This window comes from Falco peregrinus, chromosome 4 (genome assembly GCF_023634155.1).
Source record: "Falco peregrinus isolate bFalPer1 chromosome 4, bFalPer1.pri, whole genome shotgun sequence".
In the NCBI taxonomy this organism is placed as follows: Eukaryota; Metazoa; Chordata; class Aves; order Falconiformes; family Falconidae; genus Falco; species Falco peregrinus.
In genome coordinates, this window is record NC_073724.1 from 58,514,953 (window position 1) to 58,542,516 (window position 27,564).

A 27,564-nucleotide genomic window follows, 5' to 3' on the forward strand; every position below is an offset into this window, starting at 1 on the left:
CAAGCAGCAGGGGTTCAGGACACAGCTGAGTCCCTCAGCCAGAATAGTGGTGCATCCAGGAAAGCAGAGCGAAGCAGTGAGAAAAAAGCATGAGCAACAGCCCTGAAAACACCCAGGTCAGACAGGAAGGGGAACAAGGTGCTCCAGGTGCTGCAGGAGGCTCCCCTGTAGGCTGTGAAGACTACAGTGAAGCAAGTTGTCCCTGCCCAGCCCAGAGGTCCATGCCAGAGCAGATACCCACCGTGCAGCCTGTGAAGGACCCCATGCTGGAGTAGGTGCCCTGAAGGAAGCTGCAGTCCACAGAGCCCACACTGGCCCAGGCTCCCGGCAGGGATGGTAGCCCAGGGGGAACCCAGACTGGAGCTGGTTTACCCTTGAAGGGCCGCAGGCCATGGAGAGGACCCACACCAGGGCAGGGAAAAACACGGAGGAGGAACAGGAAAGGGGAACAACTGTGGACAGACCGCAACCCCTATGCCCCATGCTGCTTGGTGGGGGGAGAGGGGAAGAGAGGAGCGTCATGAATGAAGGAGTGAAGTTCAGCCTGGGAAGGGAAGAGTGGGGTAGGGCAGCTTTGCTTTTCCCCTTTGTTCATCACCATCCAAATTATTTTTAAATGGCAAGAAATCAGTGTTTATCTCAAGCCACAAGCTTTTCCATCTTACTCCCTCTCCTGTCTCCTGCTGAGGAAGGAGAGTAAGAAAGCAGCTGGGTGGGGGTCTGGCAGCCAGCCATGGTCAACCCACCACAATAAATCACACTCAAAAACTGTCAAAACACTTTTAGGGTGAAAAATAAATGATTATTTCAAATTGCAGGCAATACCTGTCTTTACAGTGATGAACCAAGAAAACAGTAGTAAAATACGAGATTTCTTCTGACAAAAGTTGTAAAATGCTACACTTAAAGTCCTCTACTCTTTTTAAGTACACCTCCTTGGTAAACTAAGCTGGAATTACTGTATTTCACATATCTAAGCTCAGTTATTAACCCCTTCAAATGTCTTGCCTAAAGACTGAAGCCATCTTTATGAAGAAAGGACTCCCTACACTTAGCTTTACCCATCCCATCACACTGCATAAAGCAGTATTGACAATGTTCCTACCATAAAAATCATCCCCCTCCCCTATTTCAGGTAGCACCAACCAAATAATCTCCCTCTGCTACACACTTGTCATAAATGTTAAGTTCTATTCAGATACATTGTGCATGCAGACAATTTTACTTTATGCAACAATTTGCTTTTCAAGTGTTTCTTGCTTTCTTTCTTCCTTTTCACCGTCTTCTCTCTGATCTCCTCCATCTCTTCCATTACCCTAGCAGGTCAGGTTGCCAAAGAAAGTTACAATTCCTCAGCATAAGACAGTTAAGACCCTCCTTCTCACCCCTCTAAACAACCCTTAGTTTGGTTTGTTTTTCAGGCATCAAATTTCTGTTATAAAAAGACCATAAGAAAGCCTTTTCAAGGTAGTGTATCAACTATTAAATATCAGAGGTTATTTATATGAAACACCAGAAAAAGTAAAGCAATTTTCCTTCTTAATCTCATAGCCCACATACTAGAGATGAAATGTAACACTTCACAGGATAGGGGAAAAATCATGGTTTAATTACAACGATGTAGCATAAACACTTTAGTAGTCGATATCAGGGTATTATTGTGAGGTCTAAACTAAATGTGAATTCTCCACAGATACCGTAAACAGACACTCTAAATTCCCTAAATGATTGGCGTTAAGAAGGTTTATACAAAGGCGGTCAGTTGTTCAATCTTTAAGATGTCATGACATGGTGAGACAAACACGCATACATCAGTAAGTACACAGAAACGTTATGCTACATTTTGGACAGTCGAGAACTGAAAGTGCTTCACATCTATAGGATAAGAAATGGCTTCATCTCCTCATCCCTAAATGATGAGAGCAAAGAAATAACCCTTTAATTCCAACAATTCAGAAGGTCCATGGTGAAATTTGCAATCTATATACAGTATAACAAATTGTCAAAGAAAAAAGTTCAGATATTCCTTGGTTCCCGAAAGCCTGAAGCTCACTCTCTGCACTAGAGACAAAAATTACCTACAATATTAGGTGGGGGGCTTTTTTCTTTTTTTTTTTTTCTTTCTTTTTTTTTTTTTTTAAACTTAAGTCATCCCAATCCACCTTGAATAAAATCAGATAAAATCAGTCCCTAGGTCCTGGTCATATTTAACAACTGCTTAATTGCTTAATCCCATTGTTTAAGGCATGTTCATTAGATGTCAGTACAGGGGTACTGTCAGAAATCATAACCACAGGTACTAAGAGTCAGCAAATCTATACAGCAATGCCACTTGTTGCAATATAATGCAAAACAAATTGTTATGATGGAAGTTGTTCCTGAGTTAAAATCTGCTAAATACTGGTAAGATTAATGTATTCCTTTTATACTTCTTCCTCCAGAACGTCCCTTCTCACATACGCTCAATTGAAAATTAAAATTCACTCTGAAAATAGCCTGTCAGAAAGGAAAAATGTTAGCAAAATTCCCAAATTTAGCCAGAATTATGAATACGCAGGGTTTAGTATCACTTAGCTTTTAGTGGGAGTATAAATACGAAGATGAACGCAAGTGTCAGTCCACATCTTTTGTGCAACTGCAAACAGGAAAAGATTTTGTTATCAAGAATTATCATAAATGTAAAGTTTGTGAATATACGTAACTCTGATACTGTAGACATTTTTAGTTTTCTTATCCAGTCTCCTCCTCTAGAATTAAAAGGAAGACATTTTAAAACTGTAGGAACACCAGTTAGAATACCTACAAAAATATTCAGCTTTTTAAAACAGACAACTAATTGCCTATTCAGTCCATTCCCACGGAATTGTTTCTCAAGCATGTAATCACTGATGTTCTTTCCCATTTGAAACAACAAGTTGTTCTTGGATGAGAAAAGTGGATAGCTTTAAAAATAGCTTTTTCATTAGATTCAAAATGTGCATGAAAATTCTTACCACCCTAACCATCCTGGCTCCTACTCGTTAAAAGTTCATATAAACATTTGCTCAAGTCTGAGCATTAAATTTAACAGGAGTTAAAGGGCATTAGAAAATCAGCATGACAAAAAGACGTGACTCACACCTGTGCTATACCTGCACTTCTGACTGAAATAAACTGAAGAAAAACCCCTCAGAAAATTGCACCATCTGGAGTTTAATCCAAAGTTTGCTGAAATCAATGAAACACAATGAGCTCTAATGGGATTTGTATTTTAAGTGCTCCAACTGAAGCTCACCATTTGCAGTGATGTAGCATCTCCTAATTTAAATACAAGAAAGGATTGCAGTAATTGCACCTGTAAGACTAGGGAATAAATGTCCGTTTATGTATTTGAAAAATCTGTCACAGTTCAAATTATGAATTACAGTATGATTTTTTTTAAAAATTCCTATCTCCAGATTTGTTTCCATTTAAATCCTAGTAGGGCAGAAACCAGCAATATGCTGAGAAAACAGGGTGGGAAAGGAATGACTGCTTCCACAGTCTGGGAATTTCAGAGTGTCTTACATAGTGGTATAAAAACAAAGCTCTGAATGAAGTTAGGCCTAGCCCATGTGCCTTATGCACAAAGGTTAGCTAAATTTAATTGTTATGACCATAAAACATAAATAGCAACAATTTATTCACAAAATTTTGTTGGGTTTTTTGCTTTAACAAACTGTATTATCTATTAAATTATTAGCCAGCTGAACGTTTAAGCACAACAATAGAAAATGTAGTACATAAACACCTAAAAATCACAGTCATAAAAAGCAGGCAAGTACATCAGTCTTTTGGTGGCCAAAACAGATTAGTCTTCCAAACAAGTGTACATGAACATAAATCATGGGCATTAGTTTAGTTAAAAACTGTTTCTACTGTCAATAAACAATTTTCTGTATTTTAATACTGTTCTTAAAGATTTGTAAACTGTTTAAAAATGTATGCACAGACATAAATAACAGTGAAGGATTTAAATAGTGGTCAATAGGAAAATAGGTTTTTAATAGGTTTTTAAATTTGCATGTGTGATGAGTAGGTAATTTGGAACAAATCCATAATTATCCACAAAGAACTCTGACCTTTTTTAGGTAAGACAGTACTGCCGTCATTTCTAACACTTGTGACCATTATAATAACAAGAGAAAAAAATAACATATCAGCCCTGATACATCAATCACATATGCATTCAAAATTACAGATATTTACAAGAAAAATATATATTTAATTAAAAAGCCACTGAAAAACATGGACTTTTAGTCAGGTGCTGCACTTTCTGCAAAATGAGGTAATTTAGATGCAAACAAATTAAGTTTAGTAGAGTTCAGGATCCACGGTCTCCACACTTTACAGATTGCTTCAGTAAATGGCTTGACTGTTTCTATATGTTCAGAGCAAGAAATCACTAGATCCAGTTAAATCCTGTTTTGTAGTGCTCTTGATGCAACACTGACTAATGTCAGAAGGCTTCCCAGCTCAGTTTTACAACTGGTCTTTCAATAGAAAGAAAAAGGGGAAAAGAAAAAAAAATAGTTATAAGTTGGTTTCATCCCAAGATGGATCATTCATGTTCTTTAGAACTTTTCTAACAAGCTTCTCCAAGTCCTTGCGAGCTCTTTGTTCTTCTTCTAACGATTTCTTCATCTTTTTGTTATCCTGTTTAATAGCGACAGAAATATTAGTGTTTTGGTTTTTTTAACAGATCTTTTCTGACTACAGATACATTGTCAATTACAAATTCTGAAGGCTCTTTTCAGTAAGACTGCTATTAGCTGTTCAAAAGCAAAGCCTTCTATTAAAATTTCACAAGTTACACACAGTTACTTCACACAATGCAACAAAATCTATCAGGCTAAACTATTTCCTATTTATACTTAGGGGTCTTTTATAATGCAAGTGCTAGTAACAGATGGCCAATAATCTTGAGTTCTTCTGCTCATATCTGATCAACGAAGAGTAGAATGTATTTGTTGTTAATGGAGAAGGGAAATAGAGCCGTAAGTAGAATAAAAATCCCCCCTAAGAGTCTCCTGTGATTATAACTAGTTTCACAATCTCAGAAATGCTTCTTAAAACTTAATGCAAATTAACTTGCTTCGTTAGGGAAGTAAATAGTTGAAAAGACTATCTTGAAAAACACTATGTTCTCTGGAAAGTGTTTTGTGACCTAAAATTTAAACCAGATGACTACCAACAGTCTAAGAAGAGTCTGAATTTCAAGGAACACCACCACTCTGCACATTATATTGAGTCAGTTCTCAATACTTAGCACCATCAGGTAATATTGAAATACCGTGAACAACAGGACCACAAGGATGTCACTGACCAAACCACAGTAATGCTTACATTGATTAATCCTGTACAGGCCCAGGTGACGCTGGCAACAGTAGGGAAGCAACCAGAAGGTAAGACAACATTACATTAAAGCACCAGGACAACAAGTCTACGGGTGTTTAACAAACAGATCTGCAATCCAAGGCTACCACTGCACTCCCAATAAGCTGTCATTTACAGACATTTCTAGAAACGGGACAGGATCAACAGCTGCTGCCTTGCTGACCCCATTCCCTCCTCAAGTCTGTTGAGAAACTCAGAAATTTCATTATTTTCTTGTAGGTACAGACCTAGTTTATATTCATTCATTCATTTATTTATTTCCAGTTCAGGACTGTACTATTTAAGTATAGTGCCTGTGGAGAAAGAGCCATGAATAACCTATGGAAGCTGTGACGGCAGGCACCCCACTCCGTGTGGTAACTCTCACCAACAGGCAGTCTGGTGCCTACACCAACCAGCCCGCTATGTACTCCCAGAGAGCCGTTATTCACAAAGCCCTTGGTCACTTGGGACCTTCCCAGCTCAAGAGATTATTTCTGCCACTTTCCAGTCAGCAACATCATAGCAGCAGACCAATAAATGCTTCTTAGCCGAGACTCCTGATACACACACACAAAAAAGAAATTAGCTCAGGCTTTAATAAGTTTTGGCTTTGGAAGGTACAAGATTCTGAAGAGAACAATCTATTTGGAAAGGAACCAGGAAAGAGAGCTGTTGCTTGAAGTTCAGGAGAAGGCAACTTCTTGTTTATGGTCACACAGATATCTGCAGGGCCTCAGTGGGGGAGCGTATTTATCCTTTCTACAAAAGCAGCCAGGCCACATGAGTATTAGCAGGTTATTACTGACGCTTGTATTAAGTGAATTATATTTTTAGTAAGACCATCAATTTTGTGTCAGTCCTGGGACACACATGCTTTGTATGTTGAAAACAGCAGAATTTAAGACATCAGCTGTCCTATTTCCAGGAACATGCATGACATCCTTAGAAATACTGGGCACGCTTACAGATGGGCAAAGAATTTGGATTCACATTCATAGCTTAAAATGTAATTTTAATACAAATCTATTTTACATTAAACACAGGAGATTTTATCCAATGTCCTGAGTCAGAACTGTTAAGGTCAGTTCGCCAATTCACACATTGGAAAGCGAGGATAATTCAGTGCTTTTTTGCCTACACAATAAGCAATGACTACATGCAGCAGCTTTAGCATGGTTTAAACAGGCCATGTCCTAACAAGGAAAAGCTACTTTTAAACACCTCATTTTGGATACTTAAAACAGCAGCTGCAACTTCCGATACCAGCAACTCAGGTAAGATCTTGCACAATTCCCCCATGTGACAAAGCAGCAGCTAACCCTAAGCCCTCATTAAAAAAAAGGCCACAACAGACACTGAAAATACTCTCATCTCTGGAAATGAGATGTTTTAAGAACTGATTCGTAACAGGTGTTCAAGTCACTAAAAGACCATTAATCAAGGCCTAAATAAATCCAGACACTTATACAACTAAAATAATACATTCTCGAGCAAATAGTATTTCAGTCTCTATAAGCTTATTTTGCTGGTGATACAGCAGAACAGGATTTGCTTAACACTTCAAACATTTCACAAGTTGTAACATCCAAAACCAAATGAAAAGAGCTTCGTAAGTTACCTCAGAAAGAGGATACTTAATGCTATTCTCAAAGGTTGGTGCTCCAAGGACTGATAACCACAGCAGAGGGTGCTTTTTTGTCAAATCGATGTTTCACTTTTAAAAGTGAATCTAGTCCAAAATTTAATTCCTGTCAAACTGAATCAATTCACAAGCTGTATTTATTTCTATAAGACTTCCACCCTTCCATTCTCCATGTTGCTATAAATGTAGCAAGTTACCTACCTGTCTTAACTCCTGTACTTCATCCTTTAATGCATATACTGTGTCCACAAGGCTTCTAAAATGAAAAAAGATGATCTGTTACAACGGTTTTCAGAAATACTTCTCTAAATCTATTATTAGACACACTGTTAAATGAAATGCATTTTTAAAAAACACCAAAACCCACAGCTAACAGCTAATTTCAAACTTATGTTAAAAAAATTTGTCTCTTATCCTTATTTATATTCAGTAAGGCAAGGATCTGTTACCAGCTTCTGTGACAGGATACACCTCTTAAGCACATTATGGATCTATGCTGGTTTCTGCGTTACAGCTTTCTGTAACCGAACTGTATTTCATTTCCAACATATACCTTATCAAAAAAACAAAATGACACCACATACTAGCTAGAAAGATGAAATCAATTTAGTGCTGAAATCCTACAGCACTTGGAAAAATTATGGACAAGTGAGACTTACTCCTTCCATGCCAAGAAGTGGTATGTTGTATAGAATATACAAAGAAACCAGACCACAAGCATTTAAACGGAGGCCGGCTGCACTTAAGAGAACTGCCAGCATACTCCAGACAGCTCTGTTCCCTATGACAAATATGCCATACATACACTACTATAATGGGAGATGGGAGGAGAAAGAAGAGTGCAAAGTTTACTACTTTAATCCATCATTCATTAAATGTTCTCTTACTTCTCTTCTATAACAGTCTGACCATTACTTTTAGTTTCTTCTACAATAATTTTTTCTTCTTCTGGAAGCAGGACTTGAGGAGCTGATTCTTTACGGGAACCTGTTGCAAAAATAAATTACAAAATGAGCAACTCACAAATATTGCTGCAGCATTTTGAAGATTACTGTTTCATTCATTCCATGATACACCTGTCTGACCAAAATGTATCACTTTCCATCTCCCCCCTTCCTCCACACACACAACTCACACATTTTCTACATTGACAACTACAGCCTTACAACTATGACATTCCTATCCTGCTGCTGACAACTCTGCGTCATCGACAGGGATTCTATACCGTTTAACCGACAGTGCACCGTTCAGCTCTCAGTAAAAGCTATACAAATTCACCACAGCTGACAGATACATGTGTTCATGTAATAGTGATTTAAGCCTCATGGACAGATTCTGATCTCATACAGACACAAACTGAAGAAATAATTCCACTCTAAACCAATTACTCTATCAGTAAGGAGCAGAACAGTGGTATCAAATGATACAACGATGGAAGAAAAAAGTAGTTAAAACTCCTTTCCCCTGAAACACTATAAACAACACAATTTTGTATGCACATACATATACATACACTTACAGCCTTTTAGTCCTGTAAGAAATTCCTATCAAATGAAATATATACTTTGTCTTTATGTTTTTAAAAGCACTTAATGGTGTGACAATAAAAAAACATTCCAATATCTTAAAAACGTTTTTCACAATTTTTACAGTTTATATCAAGGTAACACATACAGATTCTAAAACAGTAGCTCTGAACAGAAAAATCTACAGCTCAGACATGTGCATCCATTTATACATACATAAAGTATGCATTCTAGAAATGTTATTTAATTAGGCTGCAACAAATCACAAGGTTTGGTTTTGTTTTTTTAAAGAAGGTCTGTAAATAACTTGCTGTCTCAGCATTTGTTCAGAATACAAACAGAACAGGTAAGGCACTAAAGTTCTTGCACCTTTTAACCAAGACATCGGTTTTAACAAACAAGGTACACTTGCCTACCAGTTCATTGTAATGGAACTTTCATTAACCAGGAATGTCTTCAGTCTAGTACAGTTTCAACTGATAACTTGGTACTACAGGATACATGCCTGTCAGGGGAAATACATCTTCTTTTGCTGAACTGCTGCTTTGTGACAGGAGTGCTTTTCTTTTATGGTTCATGACAAAATACATCATCTAATCATGCAAAAAACATGAAAGAAACTAAGCTCACTGAAAAACACTTCCCTAACAGCTGCAGTCTTGAGCTCTGAACAATGAGCTTGTAGAGACCACAGTTTAGCAGCATGCGTTAAACTATTTAAACTATTTAGCAAACAATGGCAAACATCCTTTAATGAAGAAAAGAGCTTCCTTAAGCTGAGAGTAAAGATCTAATGTATCAGTACACGATGGTCAAAATTTTATGGAATAAAGATAACTGCAGATTTGAGAACAGAATCTTGTCCTTGAAAGCCGTAAGTTCTTCATCTTACAGAGTGAAGACATTTTTTCAGGTTAATAAATACCCTAGCACTCCCACTTATTTTCCAGGGAAGGAACAACCTATAAAACAAGCACATCCGAACTCTGCATGGTGCTCAAGGACATTTCCCTGTTTGCGCTGTCAATCGCTAATTGTAAGAAGTTGTCTTGTATTTCTTTCAGTAAATTGGTTACTACTCTGCTTTATTAACCCAGGAGGTAACACAAAACACTAAGCTAAATGTTGTTTTAGGAATTAGTTGGCAGAAGCTGCTACCAGATCACCACATTTTGGGTCTCTGTACCAATGTGGAGCACCTCAGCCCAGCTCACGCTGAGGGAGACAGTGACCAAAGGGAGAGAACTGCCACACGGTTCTCACCCGTGACTCCCTTCACCCAAACGGAGCAGCTCATTGTATTGATCTCTGTATAAAGCTGCATCCAGTTGCCTTTGCCTGGTCAGTTAACACGGGTCCTTGTAAAGCAGAAATAGCATGGAGTAGACAGCTTTTAAAAAAAATGTCCCAGCTGTACAGTTATATACACACATGCATGTAAAACAGATGTCTACACCAGCATATCTTGATGTATGTACAGCATAGCACAGTAAACACTTAATACTATTGAGACACAGAACGCAGTTTCATTAAGAACTAAAAGTTCACCAACATTATACACACAAGGAGACCACACAGAACATATACACACACAAATCAAAACTGTTGCTGTGACCACTGCCCTTCCTGTGCCACAAAAAACTAACTACCGTGGAATGCAGGACATCACAAGTTTATCACTCATCTTCATTGCTCCAACACCTTGGGTCATGCAATTGATTTATTTGTATCTCAGAACCCTCGGTGCTCCTATGGTTTGTACTTATGCAAAAAAACCTACATTGTTTTGCTTTTTGTGAGTTTTTGGCAGGGTTTTTTGTATGTTTGTTTTGGATTTTTTTTCCTAAACCCTACAAACACTTGCTAAGTATCAAAAGTACAATCACATAGCACATCTATCCTGTAACAAAGAACTCAGTCATCAAATGAGTATGTGCACAGTAATATCAGACTTGTTGTGTCAAGTTCTAAACGCAAAACAAAGCTTCCTGTCTTGTTTCCTGCAACAGTTATGCCAGAAGCTTTTTTTTTTTTTTTTTAAAAAAAGATTTATTTTCTGGCAATTATACATCTAGAACAAACTTCAAGCAGTCACCTCATTACTGGCACTCGGCAATACTCCCTAAATTGCCCTTTGTGCCTCCACCAGGTTCTTCAAGTCTGTTCTCTATATGACCATTTCTCCCCAGAAAAGTTTACAAACTACAGCTTTAGGACATGAAGAGAAGATTGTGTTATAGCACAGTGGGTATCTCACACAGAGTTGTACTAGAAGGATGCTCTAGGAAGTTCCTGTAACTTAGATAAGCCTAAGCACCTCATTGAGACGTATTCCACATGCTCATGAAGTAGCGCAGAGGAATCAAGTTACTTCAGTTTGTCATATCTGCCATTCCTCAATCTTAAGCATCTAAATTTCACACTGAATTTTATTACAAGACACTACTCAGTCTCATTCCAAGTCAAACAGGCCAAAAGACGTTTAAATTGACCTCCAACAACTCTGACCCTAAACCACCTTGAGCCAACACAAGCAAAGGTACTAGTTAAAAAGAAAAAAGTGAAACCCCCCCCCAAAGCTTTACAAAACAGAGTTTTATTATTTTTTCTTTTGCTTTTTTTTGTGGGGTATTCAGGAATTAAGGTGGATGGGAGAATAAAGGATCTTTGGCAAACCCATATACTTCAAGACTTGCAAACAAATGTTAAGGCTGAGTAAATTGCTGTAACTTTTCAACGAGGAACTCCTAAATCCAGGGTCTTGGAAGAATGACCCCACCATTTAGAAGTCTGTTATTTAAGGCAAAACTACTGACCAATACGACCAAGATTCAACCAAGTTTCCATCAATTAAATTCCATTAAGAAAGGTATCTCTTCAACGTTAGTACCTCCCAGCCCTAGAGTGAAGAATTACAATGCTTTTCGCCAATACCATACCCTAAATTATAGGTTTAGCAAATTTAGTCTCCAGAGTAAGGCAAACAACAGCACAGCCCACCTGGCATTCAGATCATGGCTAGAGACCTTAGCAATACCCACTATGAAACATGGTACAACACCTGAGATACCAGAACAGGCGTGTTGGGCAACAGCCCCCTGCTTTTAGTTTTCAGTGTCTGACCCCCGCTTCCAGCCTAATCAATCAGCCAAACCAGCAAGCAGTTTTGGGAAAAAAAAAAAAAAAAAAAAAAAAAAGGAAAGCTGAAACCTGTTTGGATGTTTATGTGGCTGAGACTTCATGACGGAAGTTCACTTTATATCTGTCTGAAACCAGTAGAACATCATTCCTAGCCCTGGAGTACGGTCTTAACACCAAAACAGGAAGAAACTAGCGCACAGATCAAATGCCACAGAGGTTCTCAGTGAAGTCTGTTTGCAAGCATAACTGCACAACCCCAACCTTTTATTCACTCTCCTCCAAAGGGAGTGGACATCTTAAAAAAAAAACAAAACCACAAACCGAAAACCCCCAAAACACAAAAGTTGATGTGGTACCATGCTGGTTCCTGACAGAAGTACTGGTTATCAGTCTGATCCTTTGTTCTGAATCATTTAGCAGACACATGTGAAGAGAGTCCAGAAGTTATGCACAGATCTTAATACATCAGGCAGGAGGGAAGGAAGAGAAGAAAGGGGATGACATTTTCACTTCAAGAAGACATTAAGTCTCTGCTTATGTTCAAAGACCTTGTCTGTTCAGGAACCATTTAAGCCAACAGTAAAACAGAGGTGGGTATTCACATCACCTGCTTGAAGTAGCTCACCTCAGGGCCTCAATTAAAGGTCAGCTCTCCCCAATCAATCAAGAACAGGGCTCCTTCCTCCAGCTGGCTGTCTGGAGAAGGCTCAACCTAGGTACTTTCACAAACTCCAAAGAGTTTGCTTTCTTCCAGCAACTATGAGGGTCCTAATTTAAGCTACTGAAGTTAGACATATGGTGACTGTGGTTAATTCTAAGAAATGCACGGCATAAGCTGAGGCAGCAATGATTCTGTTGCACAGCTTTTAAGTACTGCTGTGTTCTCCACTTTTTCATACCTTTATTGTGATTAGGAGAGCTAAGGAGGGGAACAAAGGACAATAAAGGTCAAAAATTAGAAACAGTACTTGTAAATATACAATTCTGTTTTTCACCAACTTTACTAGGCTCTCTTCATAAGGTAAGAAGCTCAAGCAAAGACAGAAGTCTTAACTGCCACTGAAAAACAAGAATTTGCATACACAACTGTTTATATCTACCATTAGCCACTGGCATGTACAGAGGGGTAAATTTCCTGGAGAAGCAAATGTTAGTTGAAAAATAAGAATTACTTGTCACTTAATACAATGTTTCATTGCATTAGTTACATTAAACATGTTAAAGTGGATGAGCAGACCTGCCAAATTAACATTTTCTTTCTCAATGAATCTTTGATGAGGTCGTAACATGATGAATCCTAAAAATGGTGCTCCCAGACTCTGCAGCCGTTGGATGAAAACACTGAAAAAGAATCCTCTTGCTACGGATCTGCTAAAGTCAAAAGGGAGCCCTTTAATATCTTTGTACAGATAAAACCAAGTCAGAATCCAAACATCAGGCCAAACTTCGGTTCACTGTATAAAGTGCACTGTTGTTTGCAAATTCTTGGGAGTAACAAAAAAGGTTTTGGCATGAAGTTTTTGTTTGTTTTGGTTTTTAACTAATAGTGATACACAAATAGGAAAAAACGGCACATAACTCAGATGACAGATCTATGCAGTTTACAGCAAAAAGTTTTGACAAGTAAAATGAAAATAATTAAAGTGGACTGAAACACATACAACTTCATATGTAAGTGCTAGCCATATAGGAACAGAATGTTTGAAACACAGATACACTATCTGAAGAAGTGGGATATTTCTAAGACAACATTTGGAAAGAGCTATCCCACTGAACTTGCCATATTTCACTAACCAATACAAAAACTTCCAACCAGAGGGCTGTAGGGCTAAAACTAGAGTTGCTACAATCATAGCAAAAAATTGTTATGACTTTTTAATAGAAGTAGGTGATTACTTTGTTTATTTTAATGTAAACATTTTAGTATGTATATTAGGTTATAATTTCATTTAAATTCACTCAAATATGAGCATCTTTTAAGTAGAAACACTAAAGATAACTCCTGTTTCAAAGAGAAAAATGTGGTAATATTAAATCTTGAAAATATAAGGTTATAGAAACCAGTATCATATTCATAAAATTTCTCCCTGGTAACAGGACCTGCAGAAGTTTTAGACTGTTCCAAACATTCAGTCTGTGCTTTCACTGAGAATACACCAATCCAAAAAGTGAAAAAGAAGAAAACAGAATCAATTAAGTGGAAAGGGAGGCAACATCTCTGAATAGCTATTAAAAAAGAGGATACAGAAGAATACATACTCCACATTACATTGAATTTCCTGTAGTTGTCAACTACATTAAACAATGAGTACACACATATGTCAAAAAAGGTCTTTCACTTCAGCATTTGATTCCTCCAGGAAGAAAGTAGGGAGAGAAAGGAGGCATGGGGAGAAAAGGAAGTTAAATTACAAGTTTGCTGTCCTTTCCCCCTGCATAATAATTAAATATTAAAGTCACAGTCTAGCAAATGCAAAATTTATTTCAACTGTACATAACAGATGTCCTTTTTATATAAAACAAAACACTTAATTGATATAGGCAGCCACAAACAATATGCATACTGTACAGTACAATGCAACATTCAGATATACATCCATTTTGTATTTTCAAAAGGCAGTCACCTACTAAAGATGGCTTCTCCCATTCACAAATGAAGTGCACAATATATATTATTTTTTCTATGTTTTACGTCACTATATACACATTACTGTGTTTCAGCAAGATTATGCAAAACACCCAATTAATATTGGTTGGTTTCAATTTATGGCAAATACTAATTTATGGAAACACTGCATAAGCCATGTGAAGAGGAGCTGACAATGGCTTGAACCTACCTTGCAATTCAGATTCTCCATCCTCCCAGTGTATTTGTAACTGTACACATATAATTTACAGAATTGCATAAACATAAGGTACTATTATTACCATGACTGAAGTTCCACAAAAATAGAAACACTGAACCTTTGGACTGAATACCACCATTTCCACTTTTTTTTTTTTTTTGAAGCATTTTGCATTAATACTCCTGATCAGTTCACAATAGCTTATGGCCTCTAACACTGAAGACATGGAATGATTTTAAATGTGTGGTGATGTTAATACGAGTATACGGAATATGAGAGATCCTAATTATGATAATAGTTAATGACTGAAATGCTACAATAATTAATGGTGGTAAACTGTCAAAGCTTTGGTGCATAGAAAGTCAATAAAATCTTCAGATCTGGATAACAAAACATTCTGTGTGATAAGGAAAGTTCAAGTGCAACAACTGTATTACAAACTCATATTTACACTATATAACATGAAACAGACATAAAGGAATTATTGTTTATCCAATGCAGAAAACATTTTTAACTAGAACACCACAGCTTAAGAAACAGGAAAAAAACAAATCCATACTTTCCATATATGTTAAAAAAACAAAAACTGACTGAAAGGAAGAGGCGAGTGAAGTGGGTTACAAATGCACTGTGGAATGGTATGGAGCACATGTACTTATTTCCCTAAGCAATATTCCTCCACCTTGAAAAAAGTTCAACATATGCAAGTTTCTGGTCATTACGTTAATATATTAACTAGCAGTGAAACATGCCCTGAAACCCCTCCTCAGTAAGAACTGCTGCTGCTGTTAGTCACATTTTGGAATGCCAACAACAGTGAGAGCGGATAAAGCAGGTGATCAAACACGACTGAATGCAAATCTGCAGATCTATACTGCTTTGAAACAGCTTCTCCACACTGACCACCTTCTGGAATCATGCACATCTGACAATTACTAACTTTCTGATCATGTAACCTGCTTCTAGAAAGGTATTGATTATCTTTCAGTCAGTGTGATCAAGTTCCCAGGCAGCAGTTAATTGCATCACGATTATTCTGAACTTGTTCATAGAGTAATACCCGAACACTGGATAACATGCTTACTTGAAAAGGGGTAAGGGGATTGCATTTAGGGACCCTGGTGAAAATGAGAACTGTTTCTGTCCCTTCATCACATGCTTTTCCCTAATGCGAACAGAGATTTAGAAAACACTGTCACTTTTGTTTTGATACCAGTTACATTATCCACAAGACAGAACACACACACGCTTCACCCCAGCAGTGCCCCAGGTGCAGGTTCAAGACCTTCAGCTGTGCACAGCATGTCACAGTTCTCTGAAAAGCCAACACGACTGTAAGTGAAGAGCTGCTGCTGAAAACAAACCTGCTCATGAGAGAAGTTACAAAACACAGTAAAATCTGTCACTGACATGCTCCGAACAGTACAACCCAAAAGCCAAGCATTCTAATATTCAGAACGTCAAACAAGCCAACATGATCACAGCTGTACCTAGAGTTTCAGATGCTGAACACTCAAGCCTCCATCAGGGGAACCACTTGCATCTTGTCTTTTCAAGAAGAATGGTCAATTGAGAGTTGACAGCTGTGTATTTTAACAGGCAAGTAAACAGCTAGACCCTGCTTTCTGCCACGCTACTGCATACAGTTAAGTGACAGTATGACCATAGGTAACATGCGATTATCAAAACACTGCATGTAATGAGCATGGACTGCCGGGTTTTCATGACAACTGCCAGACTGGGGTGGAGGGAGAGCAGTGCGGTCCTTTGTATAAACGTTTAAGCAATGAGGAAAAGGCAGCAGTATAAAACCAGAATTTTTTTATGGATTAGCAAATGCTCTTCCAAACAAATGGGCCAGATATGTGAGTATCTGAATGATTTTACAGCTCTTGTACTGCTTATTTTTAAACTGCTTTTTTCTTACTCTACCACCTTTGTATTTTGTTAGTAACATGTAGAAAATCCAACCACTACCACTAAGGTATTTCCATATCGCTGGCACTCAGTTCACAAACCAGTATGGTTTCAGTACAAAATACAAAAACGTGCTGTATCCAAAATAATTAAAAAAAAAAAAAAAAAGAAAAAGAGAAAGGACCTGTTGCTACACTGACCAAGTCAAAAGAAAGATAAAAACAAAACCATTCAGAGCTACAAATTAACATCTGTCAGTTAAAAAAACCCTCAAGAAATATCATCCTTAACAGGATATACACTCCTTGGAATGATGTATTTGTACGTGTATTGAACTGGCAATAGAGCCTTCCACCAGGTATAACTGAAGTTTCAGAAGCTCCCTCAGAAGTTGTTAAAATATCACATTAAAGAGACAAGGAACAGCAAGAAAACATCTAAGAAAAGCAGGCTGTGATACAACAAGCATTTGTTAAGAAAAAGCTCAGAAGTGCATTAGTTCTGGTGAGAGATATATGAGCAACAGCTCTTACGAGATGTAGACCCCATTCTGTAACTATGGGCTGTCCATATACTGTCATAGTCAGAGTCTTCTGAGAGGTCTGAAGGCTCCAAACGAGAAAGACTACTGCGACGACCCAAGGAGTCTAGACTTGATTGGTCATCATCAGCCAAGACGTGATTATGCATCAGGTCAGTGCCTTGCCATGCTAAGGATGTATAGGTGAAATGAAATGGTGGATGTGGATAGGCAGAGGTGGGATGAGGAGGAGAACGTAAGGAATAGCCACAACCAAACACATGAAATAAAAGCAAAAAGGTGATGGGAAGAGAAGGAAAAGAGAAAATATTGTTAAAAAGGCACCAAAGTTGTTGTTTTTTTCTTTTTGTTTGGTTTTTTTAATTTGTCTGGGGTTTAGGTATAAATTACACTTAGCATAACAATGTTTGAACTGTTACAGAACAATTTTTGAAGTGGTTTTTAAACTTTAAGCAGCTTTTGTTGAGAATTTTTGAGTAACCCAAATCTTGTTTGAAAGTAATATTTATTTTTTAAGTGGGAGTTAGATTCTTTTGAAGTATGGAGTCAGGTCTGGTCTGCAGGGGATTTGACTGGGCACAGAGCAATAAACACAGTAAGCTAGCATGATCCAGCGCTGATGTGAAAAGCAACAGCCCATTCCCCATCAGCACATCTGTACCTCCATCCTTTCCCTCCCTTGCAATGACACAGTCATTTGTACAGCTGCTTGGTGAGCCAGGTCAGGGAACAGTTTCAGATGAAAACTAACCCTACAAAAGATTCTTTTTCAAGCAGGTCATTTTCCCACCAGCTCACAACACAGCCACAGAAGTGCTTGTGTCACCACTGTAAAGAGGAAAATGCAGGGGAAAAAGCAAAGGTTCTCATGCAGAGCAAGGCTGCTGACTTTCTAAATCAGCAGCAACATCTTGCACCCACTCAAGGAGACCATCAAAGTACAGTTTTTCTGTGCCTGTACCCCCTGTTATTCGTTTAACCACGTAGTAAATTAACTCACAGAAAAACAGGGTCAAGAGGCTAACACCACAGCTTGGTCCATTTCAACCCCTCACACACTTCTTCCTACATGCCTCTATCTGGATCTAAATTCCCAATTAAATATTTTAAGATGTCTAGGGTAGTTGATCAAACATAGCTAAGGACACTTTTTCCCTTCCTCCTTCCCCCCACTTTTTATTTTTTAAAGGCCTGGCAATATCCAAGAACTGAAACCATGTTAAGTGGCCATGCTTAAACCATGTTAAGAAACCACCATACATACAATATCGCAAAAGATTTTAAGCCTTTGTTTGGAGCAAAATAGACTCAGTATATAACAAGCAGGAGAAAGTGAAACTGTGCTTTTTTATTTGCATCTGTCTCCTCAAATTAAACTCTGCATCTTCCCCACCCAAACAACTGAAAAAAGGTGCTCTGCTACCTCTTACAGCTCCCTACCAGTTTGCACTGGTGCCATAGGTCTGCTGAATTGATGTTGCCAAAAGCAGCACTCCTTGGGCTTTGGATTAAGGTGGAATTGCCAAACGAGTGCTGTGAGGGACAGGCAGAATATTAACATGAAGGTAAGAAAGGAGCATGTGAAAAAAGGGCATGTTCCACAAATGAAAGGGAACTCTTTCATCCTGTTGTTCTACACTGACTACTGCTCCCACAGAAGCAATTCCAGCATGATTGTTTTTTCCCCACTTCCAATTCCAGTCTACCAATGGATCTTCCAAAGCTTAAAGTCTTGGATGACAACACTATTCTTTCCAAAGCAGCCATGTGCTTAATAAAAAAAAATAGTTTCTTGCTGCATTAAGAGCAAATAAAAGCTGCTGACTTCTGATGTATGCAATGATACCCACAGCACTATGTATATTTCTTAAATATACATAGAAACGAAAAAATAGGCAAAAGAGCAAAAAAAAAATCTCTATTTTATATCTGCACACACAAACTACTGTGCAAGTGCAAATGTTTCCCCAACAATTTCTTGTCACATTATCCTTGGAAACAACAAACACATTCAAGACATTTAAACAGCATTCATCTCATTTAATTTTGTTTGGAACAACAGTATATCTTCAGAATTTTGAACACATTCATTCCCTTTTATCCAATTAAACACCCTACTGTAATGACTGTAGGGCTATAAACATTGAAAGCTATGTAATGGTAGCTAATTTTATCACCTTGGAGACCTATAGTTCATCAAGACAAAAAAATAAAATGAAGGTTTTTGCTGTTACTTGAGAAGTTTATACAGTCTAATACAAGGGCCATATTCTCACTACACAGTCTCATTGCATATGAATGCAAAGTAGCTGGATTTTTTTCAAGGTCATAACAGAAAATGAACATGTATTAGGAAAATCCATGAACTAACTTCGCAATTTCATTTTGAGACTTCTCAACTGTCAGCATAAAGTGCTTTTGCTTCGAAGCAAAACAGGTGCTACTGTGAGTAGTGGTAACAATGATTAATACCGCAAATTTAAACAGGTTTAGTGGACAAGGAGTAAATTATAATGTCCACTCTTCTAATTCCAGACAACAGCAAAACCAGCCAAGTACTTTAGGATCATTATACTGTGTTCCAAGGATCCCCGAACTAAATTGGTATTCAACATTGCAAAAACTGTAAATCGGAACACACACAACAGCATTTTCTCCTTCCTTGTGTAAATGGAACACATGCTGGTGGACTCCCCTGCTTTGCGCAGTGTTTTACTTACAATACAGAGGAACTCCACATGGCAACCTTGATTTGGATTAAATGAAGTAGGACCCCAGAGGCACGTTACAGGTTTTCAATAAGCTAGGTATTGATCTGAGAAACTAAAAATGGCTTTAAGCAACACACAGATCTGAGAACAATTTATCTTGAAATTATGATAATGGGATTAAAATTTGAAATTAATACTAAAACAGTTAGTGGCAATAGAAGAAATGTTTACAGGTCTACGTTACTTTTCCATAGTGGAAGTCTTTGTTGACCAGAACAAGACAAAAATACACTCCTCCAAAATTAGGACTTCTTCATTCCTCCTCTCTACTTAACAGCTTCTTGAAATTTATCAAAAAGTATACTGACTGTCATATTCAATTCAGACACCTCATCATTGGTAAAGGTTTTGTGCAGTTTTAAACCATAACAAGCAATAACCATTGGGGTTTTGGTTGGTTTCTTTTATTTAAATCCTGAAAGATTGGCATTCAATAGTTAAACACTCAGCACTGGTAATGAGCCAGAAACAGGTTATTATTTCTTCCAGGTCCAGCTTGCTACTTGCAAAGGCCAGAGAATATACACCTCTCTTTCATAAACTATCTAATTTGTGTTTTAGTTCGCCGTTTCAGTACTTTCTAACTTACTTGAATTTAGTGTTTGACGTGTTTTGGCACTTGTGCAATATGCTTCAATGACTTTAAGAATTTGAGCATCTTCTTCTAAAGCAGCTGTACCTAGAATCAATAGGAAAAATAAAGTTTTAAACATGGTTATGTTTCTTAATACAGGAAAGCCTTTGTAAATCACTACAGTTGAGTCTGAAGTTCTGCCCAATTAACCCTTTAGAATTCTCTTAATCACCCCATTTTAAAAATCAAACTTCAGTGAGCAAAATAACAGTTTAAGCAGCAAAAAAATACTATTTTGGAATGTTGCGGGGAAAAATCCCGAGTCGGAGCAATTACACATTCAAAAAATTTTCTGAGCATCTGAAGTCGCACAGAACATGTTTTGAAGTGTAATCACTCTGGTTCTAAACCAAACAGCCATTAAACTGGGAAAAATCTGTATACTCCAGTTGTTATATATGCATTATTTCATTATTTAATCAAAGGCATCAAGGAACAGAATATTAATTCACAGAAATCTTGAAAACTTTGGCGTTTTGTATATATATCAGGTTTACCCCTTTCTGCAGCACACTAATGGAAATCAAACTCAGAATTAACAGCATAATTAATACGCCCGTACAATTTAAGTCCGCTGTGCAGTAAGAAAGATGTCATTATCACATAAGTACATCTGTGAAAAGTGGAGTAACTAAACTTCAGACTTTAAAGTAGAAACAGCACTACTGAAAAAAATTTAACTATTCAAGTTTAACATGGCAAAATTTTCCTAAAGGTAAAGGTCCACAGCAAATCTTCTTGCGGAATTCAGTAAAAATGCTGTCAAATTGTCTACTTTCAACAGAATGAAATTCCAATCAAACTGGAATCCAGAGGTACCTCTACCATTAGTTTACATGGAATTAGCAGTCTGTGTGCAAGGCAAGATTTGTTGTTTTAAAAACATTTTTCCTGTTTTCCTGCTTGAAATACCTAGGCTTGAAGATTTTCTGCTGCGCAAATCTGAACTGCCTTCAACATCAACATGTAGTAGTATTCTCTGTCAGCCAATGCATCAGGTTTGTTTTTGTGATTTATTATCACCAGAACAAAAAGCCAGCTGTCCATACATGTCAGGATCAGCTGTTCAACTAACCGTTGAAGAAATTATCTTCACCTGATCTAGTTTCCCTACAGTTTAAGGGATAAAGGTACACTGAAGTACAAGTCCTTTCTCTTTCAAGGCAGCAAAAGTAATTGGATTTTATTGTGGTTAGCCTGCAGCACCATATTATTACGGTAGCAGGACAAATATTTCACTTCTGGAATAAATTTTGTGAGGGGACTCAGTTAAAACAACTGACAAACCAAAGGTATTATGCTAATCTGACGTAGCATTTCTCAAATCATAGCCCACAAATCCCTGGGATTCCAGAGACCGTAAGTAATAAAACGGAAACCTGTCTATCAACAAGCTTTAAGTTCAATAGAAGCTCCTCAGTGGAAAACTTTTACAGCTCCACAAGCTGGAAAAGGTTGAAGGAGCATTAACATATAACAGAAGCTTCTAATTACTGACACAAGGGGGGGCGGGGGGGAGTGGTGAATAACAAGAATCAGTATTTCTGTACTTAACACTGACTTAAAGCCACCAAAAAAAAAATCCCTTTTATTGCAAGTTATCTCCTACATACAGAATACTGAAAGGTGTTAATTTTATTAGGAGTAGAACAATGTATTCAGAAGTTATAGGCCTCCTCCTTCCCTCAAAAAACAACTCTTATCTTGTCTCACACTAAGTGACCTTTAACATCTGCAAGTTGACAGCTTTACCAGTGTCATTACAAGTACTGAAACTCTATCCTCCAACATATGAAATGATACTGTATTGCAGTACTTTCCTTTTTCCTAAACAGATACCTTCTGTAAGGATAAAACATCCTGAAATAAAATGATAAAATGTCCACTTGCACACCCATGAGCACAGGATCATGCTGTCCACTATCTTCACCTTTGCCATATGAAACGCACAAAACAGGCAGAAGGACCTCCACCTTACCCAAACCAACAGTGCCTTGAGAAAAAGCTTTTTCTCTCCAACCCTACATAAACCAGTGAGACACAATGGCCATGATAACACACTTCATACATCGAACACTCAAGGCACAGTCTCTATCTTCGCCCATGAGCGAAGGACAAACACAGAGAAGCTGAAGTCACAGTAAAATAATCTGGCCTTCAGCCTAAACACCCTGTCTTTTATTGATACAAGTCATTGGTTTACACATTCATACAGACTTCTAAGAATGAATTAGAGTGACAGTGACAACTAAGTGAATATTGTGTTTGCTTGATAACATTAATGCTCCCTCCACCCCAAATTATCCCAACACCCAGATTTTGACCCTTCTGTCTTTCTATACATTCATCAGTCTCTCTCAGTTCAGTGTTGTTCTTCACACTTCCAGCAGTCTAAAGCTCTAAAATTCATTTGGACACAGATGCTAGCAAATGACCTTACTTCTAGGAGATTAGGGCAGAAGCAACTAGTCTTTGAACCAGCAGCAATGCCCAGCCTTCCAACACCCAGCTCAGACTCTATGAGGATCAGTTTAAGAACATAGTTGCTAAGTATTATGCAAAAGTAGGTTAGTATCTTCAAAATGTTGTTTAAGGTATTAAAAGACAGGTTTACCTTACTGAACTTTACATGGCTCTGTGGTCAATTTCACTTCCCTCTGCAGGGAACACAGAAACAGGCACTTCACAAGCCTAGATCCACTGTAGTCAATAGCAAAGCCCCAGAAAGCAACTAATACCATCATGGCATAAGCACCTAAGATAAATAAAACAAACCCTCTGGAGATACCTACCCCCTCTCCCCTGACAGGAGAGGGAATCACATGACTTGCTTACATCATACATCTACCTTGCACAAAATTTAAACTGATGTTATTTCCAGCCTTTGTAATACGTGGACATTTGTTCAAATCTTCCTTACTTTTTCTCAGTGCAAACTCTTCATCTGATGGCTTCCGTTCTGGCTTGCGTTTGGGAAGCAGCTTTTTCATTGTTTTAGGGCTTTTACTGAGATCCTGTGTGGGGAAAACAAAAATAAAAAGGAATAGAGCTTCTCTACAATACTTTAAAAGTTTAACTTCTAAGATAAATACAGGAGTTACTAACTAAAAATCTTCTAACAGCACCAAAACTCAGTTTACTAATATTTTTTGGCATATCCCATTTGCCTAAACTGGCTGATTTCCTCTCTACCCTTCCTCCAACTATACACAAAAGCAGGTATTTTATCTATTAACAGAAATATACAGAAAAGCTGCTGCAAAAGCATGCAGGCTGTTTGGGAGCTAGAGCGAAGGGAAGAGGCAGGCAGACATTAACACAGGTTTTTTCCCCCGTGCCTTTTGAAGAAACAACCCATTTTACTTGTCTATTTAGAAGCACGTAAAAAAGGGACCTAACAAGGAAGCTTGGCAGATAGTATATTCTTCAAAGCCAGAATTTGTACGTGTTTAGGTCTGTTCTTACAAAGCTCTATGGCAAAAAAAATACAGCAACAAATACAGCATTTCTGCTCAAAACGTGGTCATGCTAATTTACATGAACAACGCTAGGTTACAGGAAAAGGAATATACTGGTCTACCCCTTACCTTAAGGATACAAGACATCCTCTATAAAAATACAGAACAAGAAAGTAAAAAGTTGAATGAGCAGGACAGACTAAAGAAGATGAAGACAGGTTTTGAACATCATTGTATGCTAAACACTAAAGATGACTGAAATTTTACCACATTGAAGAATTTAGTGCCCTACACATGAAAGAATGGAAAAAATTTAACTTAAGTTACAAAACAAGCATATAGTACCACCAAACAGAAGAACCTTTTGTAGCAACTAAGCCTAAATACTAATCCCCCAATTGCAGACCACCTACCACTTTTTCCCTGTTGCTTAGGGGATTTACAGAAGAAAACGAAGTCACACATACACAGCCACCACAAAAAAATATAGCCACCCCACACTGAGGCACAGTGTTTAGGCTACAGTTTCTAAGAAACTAATTTACATGGTCTGAAAAATAAAACGTTTCTGTCACCATCACATATTTGCAGAATAAAATGTTTTTAGGCATAACTGCATGATTCTTTCTGGGTCCTGTTGCTTCTCACTAGATGAGTATCATGAGGACGCATGACAAAGATAGTATCACGAAGCCACAGCGCATCCAATACTCTCCTCCTTACACATACACACAGACTTCCGAAATAAAACTAACATTTTTCTTAGTATTTATAAAATCATGCAAAATGTAGCAGCAGGACCAAATTAACCTACCACCACCATGATTTTATGGCTAAAACCACCACATTTTATTTCTCTTGGAACAGATTCCTGTTTTGTACCTTACACTAGTTCAAAAATCCAACAGCATCTTAAAATCTAAACACTTTTTTTTTTTTGCTAATATTAACATTAGCCATCAGGTCCTTTTGATTACAAAAACATTACATATATTTTGATATCCACCATTGTTTTTTAAATATGCTATTGTTACCTCATAACAGTGATAAATACTGAGGAACCAAGAGTCAGTTATACTACCACAGGTGTTCAGAATGATTTGATACAGCACTCTGAAGCACCACAAAACCCTTATCCTAGATACTTCACAGTGTGCTTAGCAAACAACTTACTTTACAATAAGCCTGGATGATCAACATAACAAATGAACTGCTAGTTTGAAAAAAACATTAAAAAATATCTTATTTATTAACTGGATTAAGAGTGGAAATAAGAGGAACTACTTGGGGGAGGCAGGGGAAGCCTCTCAAGCTTTAGGATTTTTTGAACTGCATGACTAAATTCCGGTTTGAAAAAAAACAGCATTCACTAGTCCATTACCATGGATTCAGCACTGGCTGTTAAATCATATTCATATAAACACATGCACAAAACTGTAAAATGGTGGCGTGTAAAAGAAAGTTAAACTTCCCATTGTAGGCCTGCCACACAGTCACGCTTCTTGGCTGTGTATCTCACCTCTTTATAACAAAGAGCTGCTGAAGGCCGTAATGGAGGTGCAGGCCGTAAGCAGCTCAGGCTCCAAGGCTTAGAGGTTTTTGGAGGTTCCAGAGGTCCCCAGTTTATTGTGGTATGTGGAGTCCCATGATGTGAAGGATGAGGGAGAGTGTGGTACGCAGGTGTCAGTGGTATCGGCTTGCTGTCTGAATGCTTGCTGGAGGGTGTTACTGGATGGGAAGGAAGCTGTCAAAGACACAAAGGTGATGGGAAGAAAGTGTATTATCATAATAAAGAGTATTATCAAGGATTGGTGAAATAATCTCACTCATTATCTAGTGCTTCTGTGTGTTACAGCTGGCCTCCGAAAATTTTTACACCAAATTATTATTTGGGAAAATAGAGCTTAAAGAATTTTTTTATTGCCTACTACAGAGCGCGTGCTAAAGAAAGAACAGCTACAAGCAGCCCTGCTCCTACTTCTCTCACCACTAAGGAGGGAGCTAAATTTAGATCCATTCATATCCAACAACTCAAATGCAGAACCCAAAGAAAGTACTGAAGGAAATTGTTTCTCCACAGCTTGTCAAGCACACCACCAATTAAAACTACTGTTTTAAGGATACTTAAAAGATCATGGATGTATTACTGGGTCAAAATAGAAGAAGTAACGATAATGAATTTTCTTTTACCCTGTTAAACTATTACACCAAGTTCTAAGCATTTTATTCTTTGTTCACACAAGTGAAAGCAGAATCATCTTTTGACCCATTAAACTACCGTCATAGCATTCAGTTCTTGTTACTAACAGCTAAAAATTGATTTACAAGGTACTATATTTGCCAGATAACCTAATTCTGCATAAATTACACATTCATTTCAACCCAGTAGCATTTTCTTACCGTGTGAGATGGCACGGAGTGAGGTTTAATGGTGGGATTCCCAGCAGTTGTGACTTTGGTTTGCTTCTGCAGGTGATCCACCCATTCATGCAAATCTTGTTGGTTGTTACAAGACACTAGTATCCTTTCAATCATATTTCCTAGGTGACAGAAAACAGAAGATGTAGGAAGCCACAGAACAACAACTTATTCAATCTGATATGATTATAAAGACACTGATTTCCTAAAGCATTATATCCCTTAAGTACTAAGCAAAAATTTTAATCCGTATTTTCAGTACAACTGCATCTCACTTTTCCAGGTTTTAACAGACATTTCCTCCGTCTATTTGTTCTTGTGCCAAGCATAGGAGTTCTACTTTTTTCCCCCACCTCTAATAATTAAACACAACCTTTAATGACAAGAAACAGACAGGCTCATCTAGTAGCCTTACGCTTCTTCATCTTCCCTAGGAAAGCCAGCACATAGTTTAAGAAGTCATTCTTGAGTCTGTAAGCTACAATATAGAAGTTTTAAAATACAGTTTGCTGATCTTCTCAAAGTCATGAAGTTTGTCTGAATCTAATATTAAAGCTGAGACAAAAGTCATTTGGGAAAGCAATCTTAACCAATGATTACTTTAATTTCTGCAGTTAACTCAATTATAACCCATCATATTCCTCATCTAAGGTCAGCTTTGTAACTATTAACTCATACACCATCAACAGCTCTCTACCTCTGCCTCACAGCACTGATGTGTGATACTGCCTGACACTTTAGAGGGTCAAAACTACTTTACTTAAATGCAACCTGCTTGGAGGCAGAATTGATTCAGGAAATGAATGATGCTCCACCATGTGGACTCTGCTCCCACTGTCTTCTAAATTGTCCAGGGATGTAAGGCATGCTGAACCAAATGACTTAACAGACAGAAGTTACCCCAAGTAAGCACAGTGCTTACCATCATTAGCATTAAAGATGCTAAAGATCTCTCAAAAAGAGGTGGACCATTTCTAGAAGAAAGCTCTTGCTTAAAGTTCTTCCAGAGCCTCTGGAATTCCTTTTCTTCCAGTGAGTAGCATACTTTGAACTGCCTCCATTCATTAAAATACAGAAATCTGGGGATGAATCCCATGCAGAGATAGTTTAACTGCTTAAGCAGTAAAAAGCAACTTTCAAGTGAGGCTCTGTCTAGCTGCCTTATGAAATTTGTATAATCATAGGGTAGTTGAGGCTGAAAGGGACCTCTGCAGGTCCATCTACCCCCTTGCTCAAGCACTTTCTGGACAACTAGAGCTGGTTGCCCAGAGGG

At 37.8% G+C, this 27,564-nt stretch overlaps 1 protein-coding gene across 6 annotated transcripts in view; it reads right to left on the reverse strand.

Annotated features, from left to right (window-relative positions):
- Positions 1-1,588: 1,588 nt before the first annotated feature.
- The window catches only part of ARHGEF7 (Rho guanine nucleotide exchange factor 7), a 125,893-nt gene continuing 99,917 nt past the window's right edge, over positions 1,589-27,564 (reverse strand). For 2 of the 6 annotated variants that reach the window (XM_055801756.1, XM_027777678.2), the window contains 8 exons: positions 26,274-26,413; positions 25,393-25,617; positions 23,336-23,429; positions 20,371-20,460; positions 17,003-17,179; positions 7,927-8,026; positions 7,241-7,295; positions 1,589-4,674 (listed from right to left, as the gene is read on the reverse strand). In XM_055801756.1, coding sequence (XP_055657731.1) covers positions 4,552-4,674; positions 7,241-7,295; positions 7,927-8,026; positions 17,003-17,179; positions 20,371-20,460; positions 23,336-23,429; positions 25,393-25,617; positions 26,274-26,413 — 1,004 coding nt within the window. In that variant the 3' untranslated portion in view covers positions 1,589-4,551. The other 4 variants (XM_055801755.1, XM_055801759.1, XM_055801758.1 and 1 more) reach the window with 3 other exon arrangements.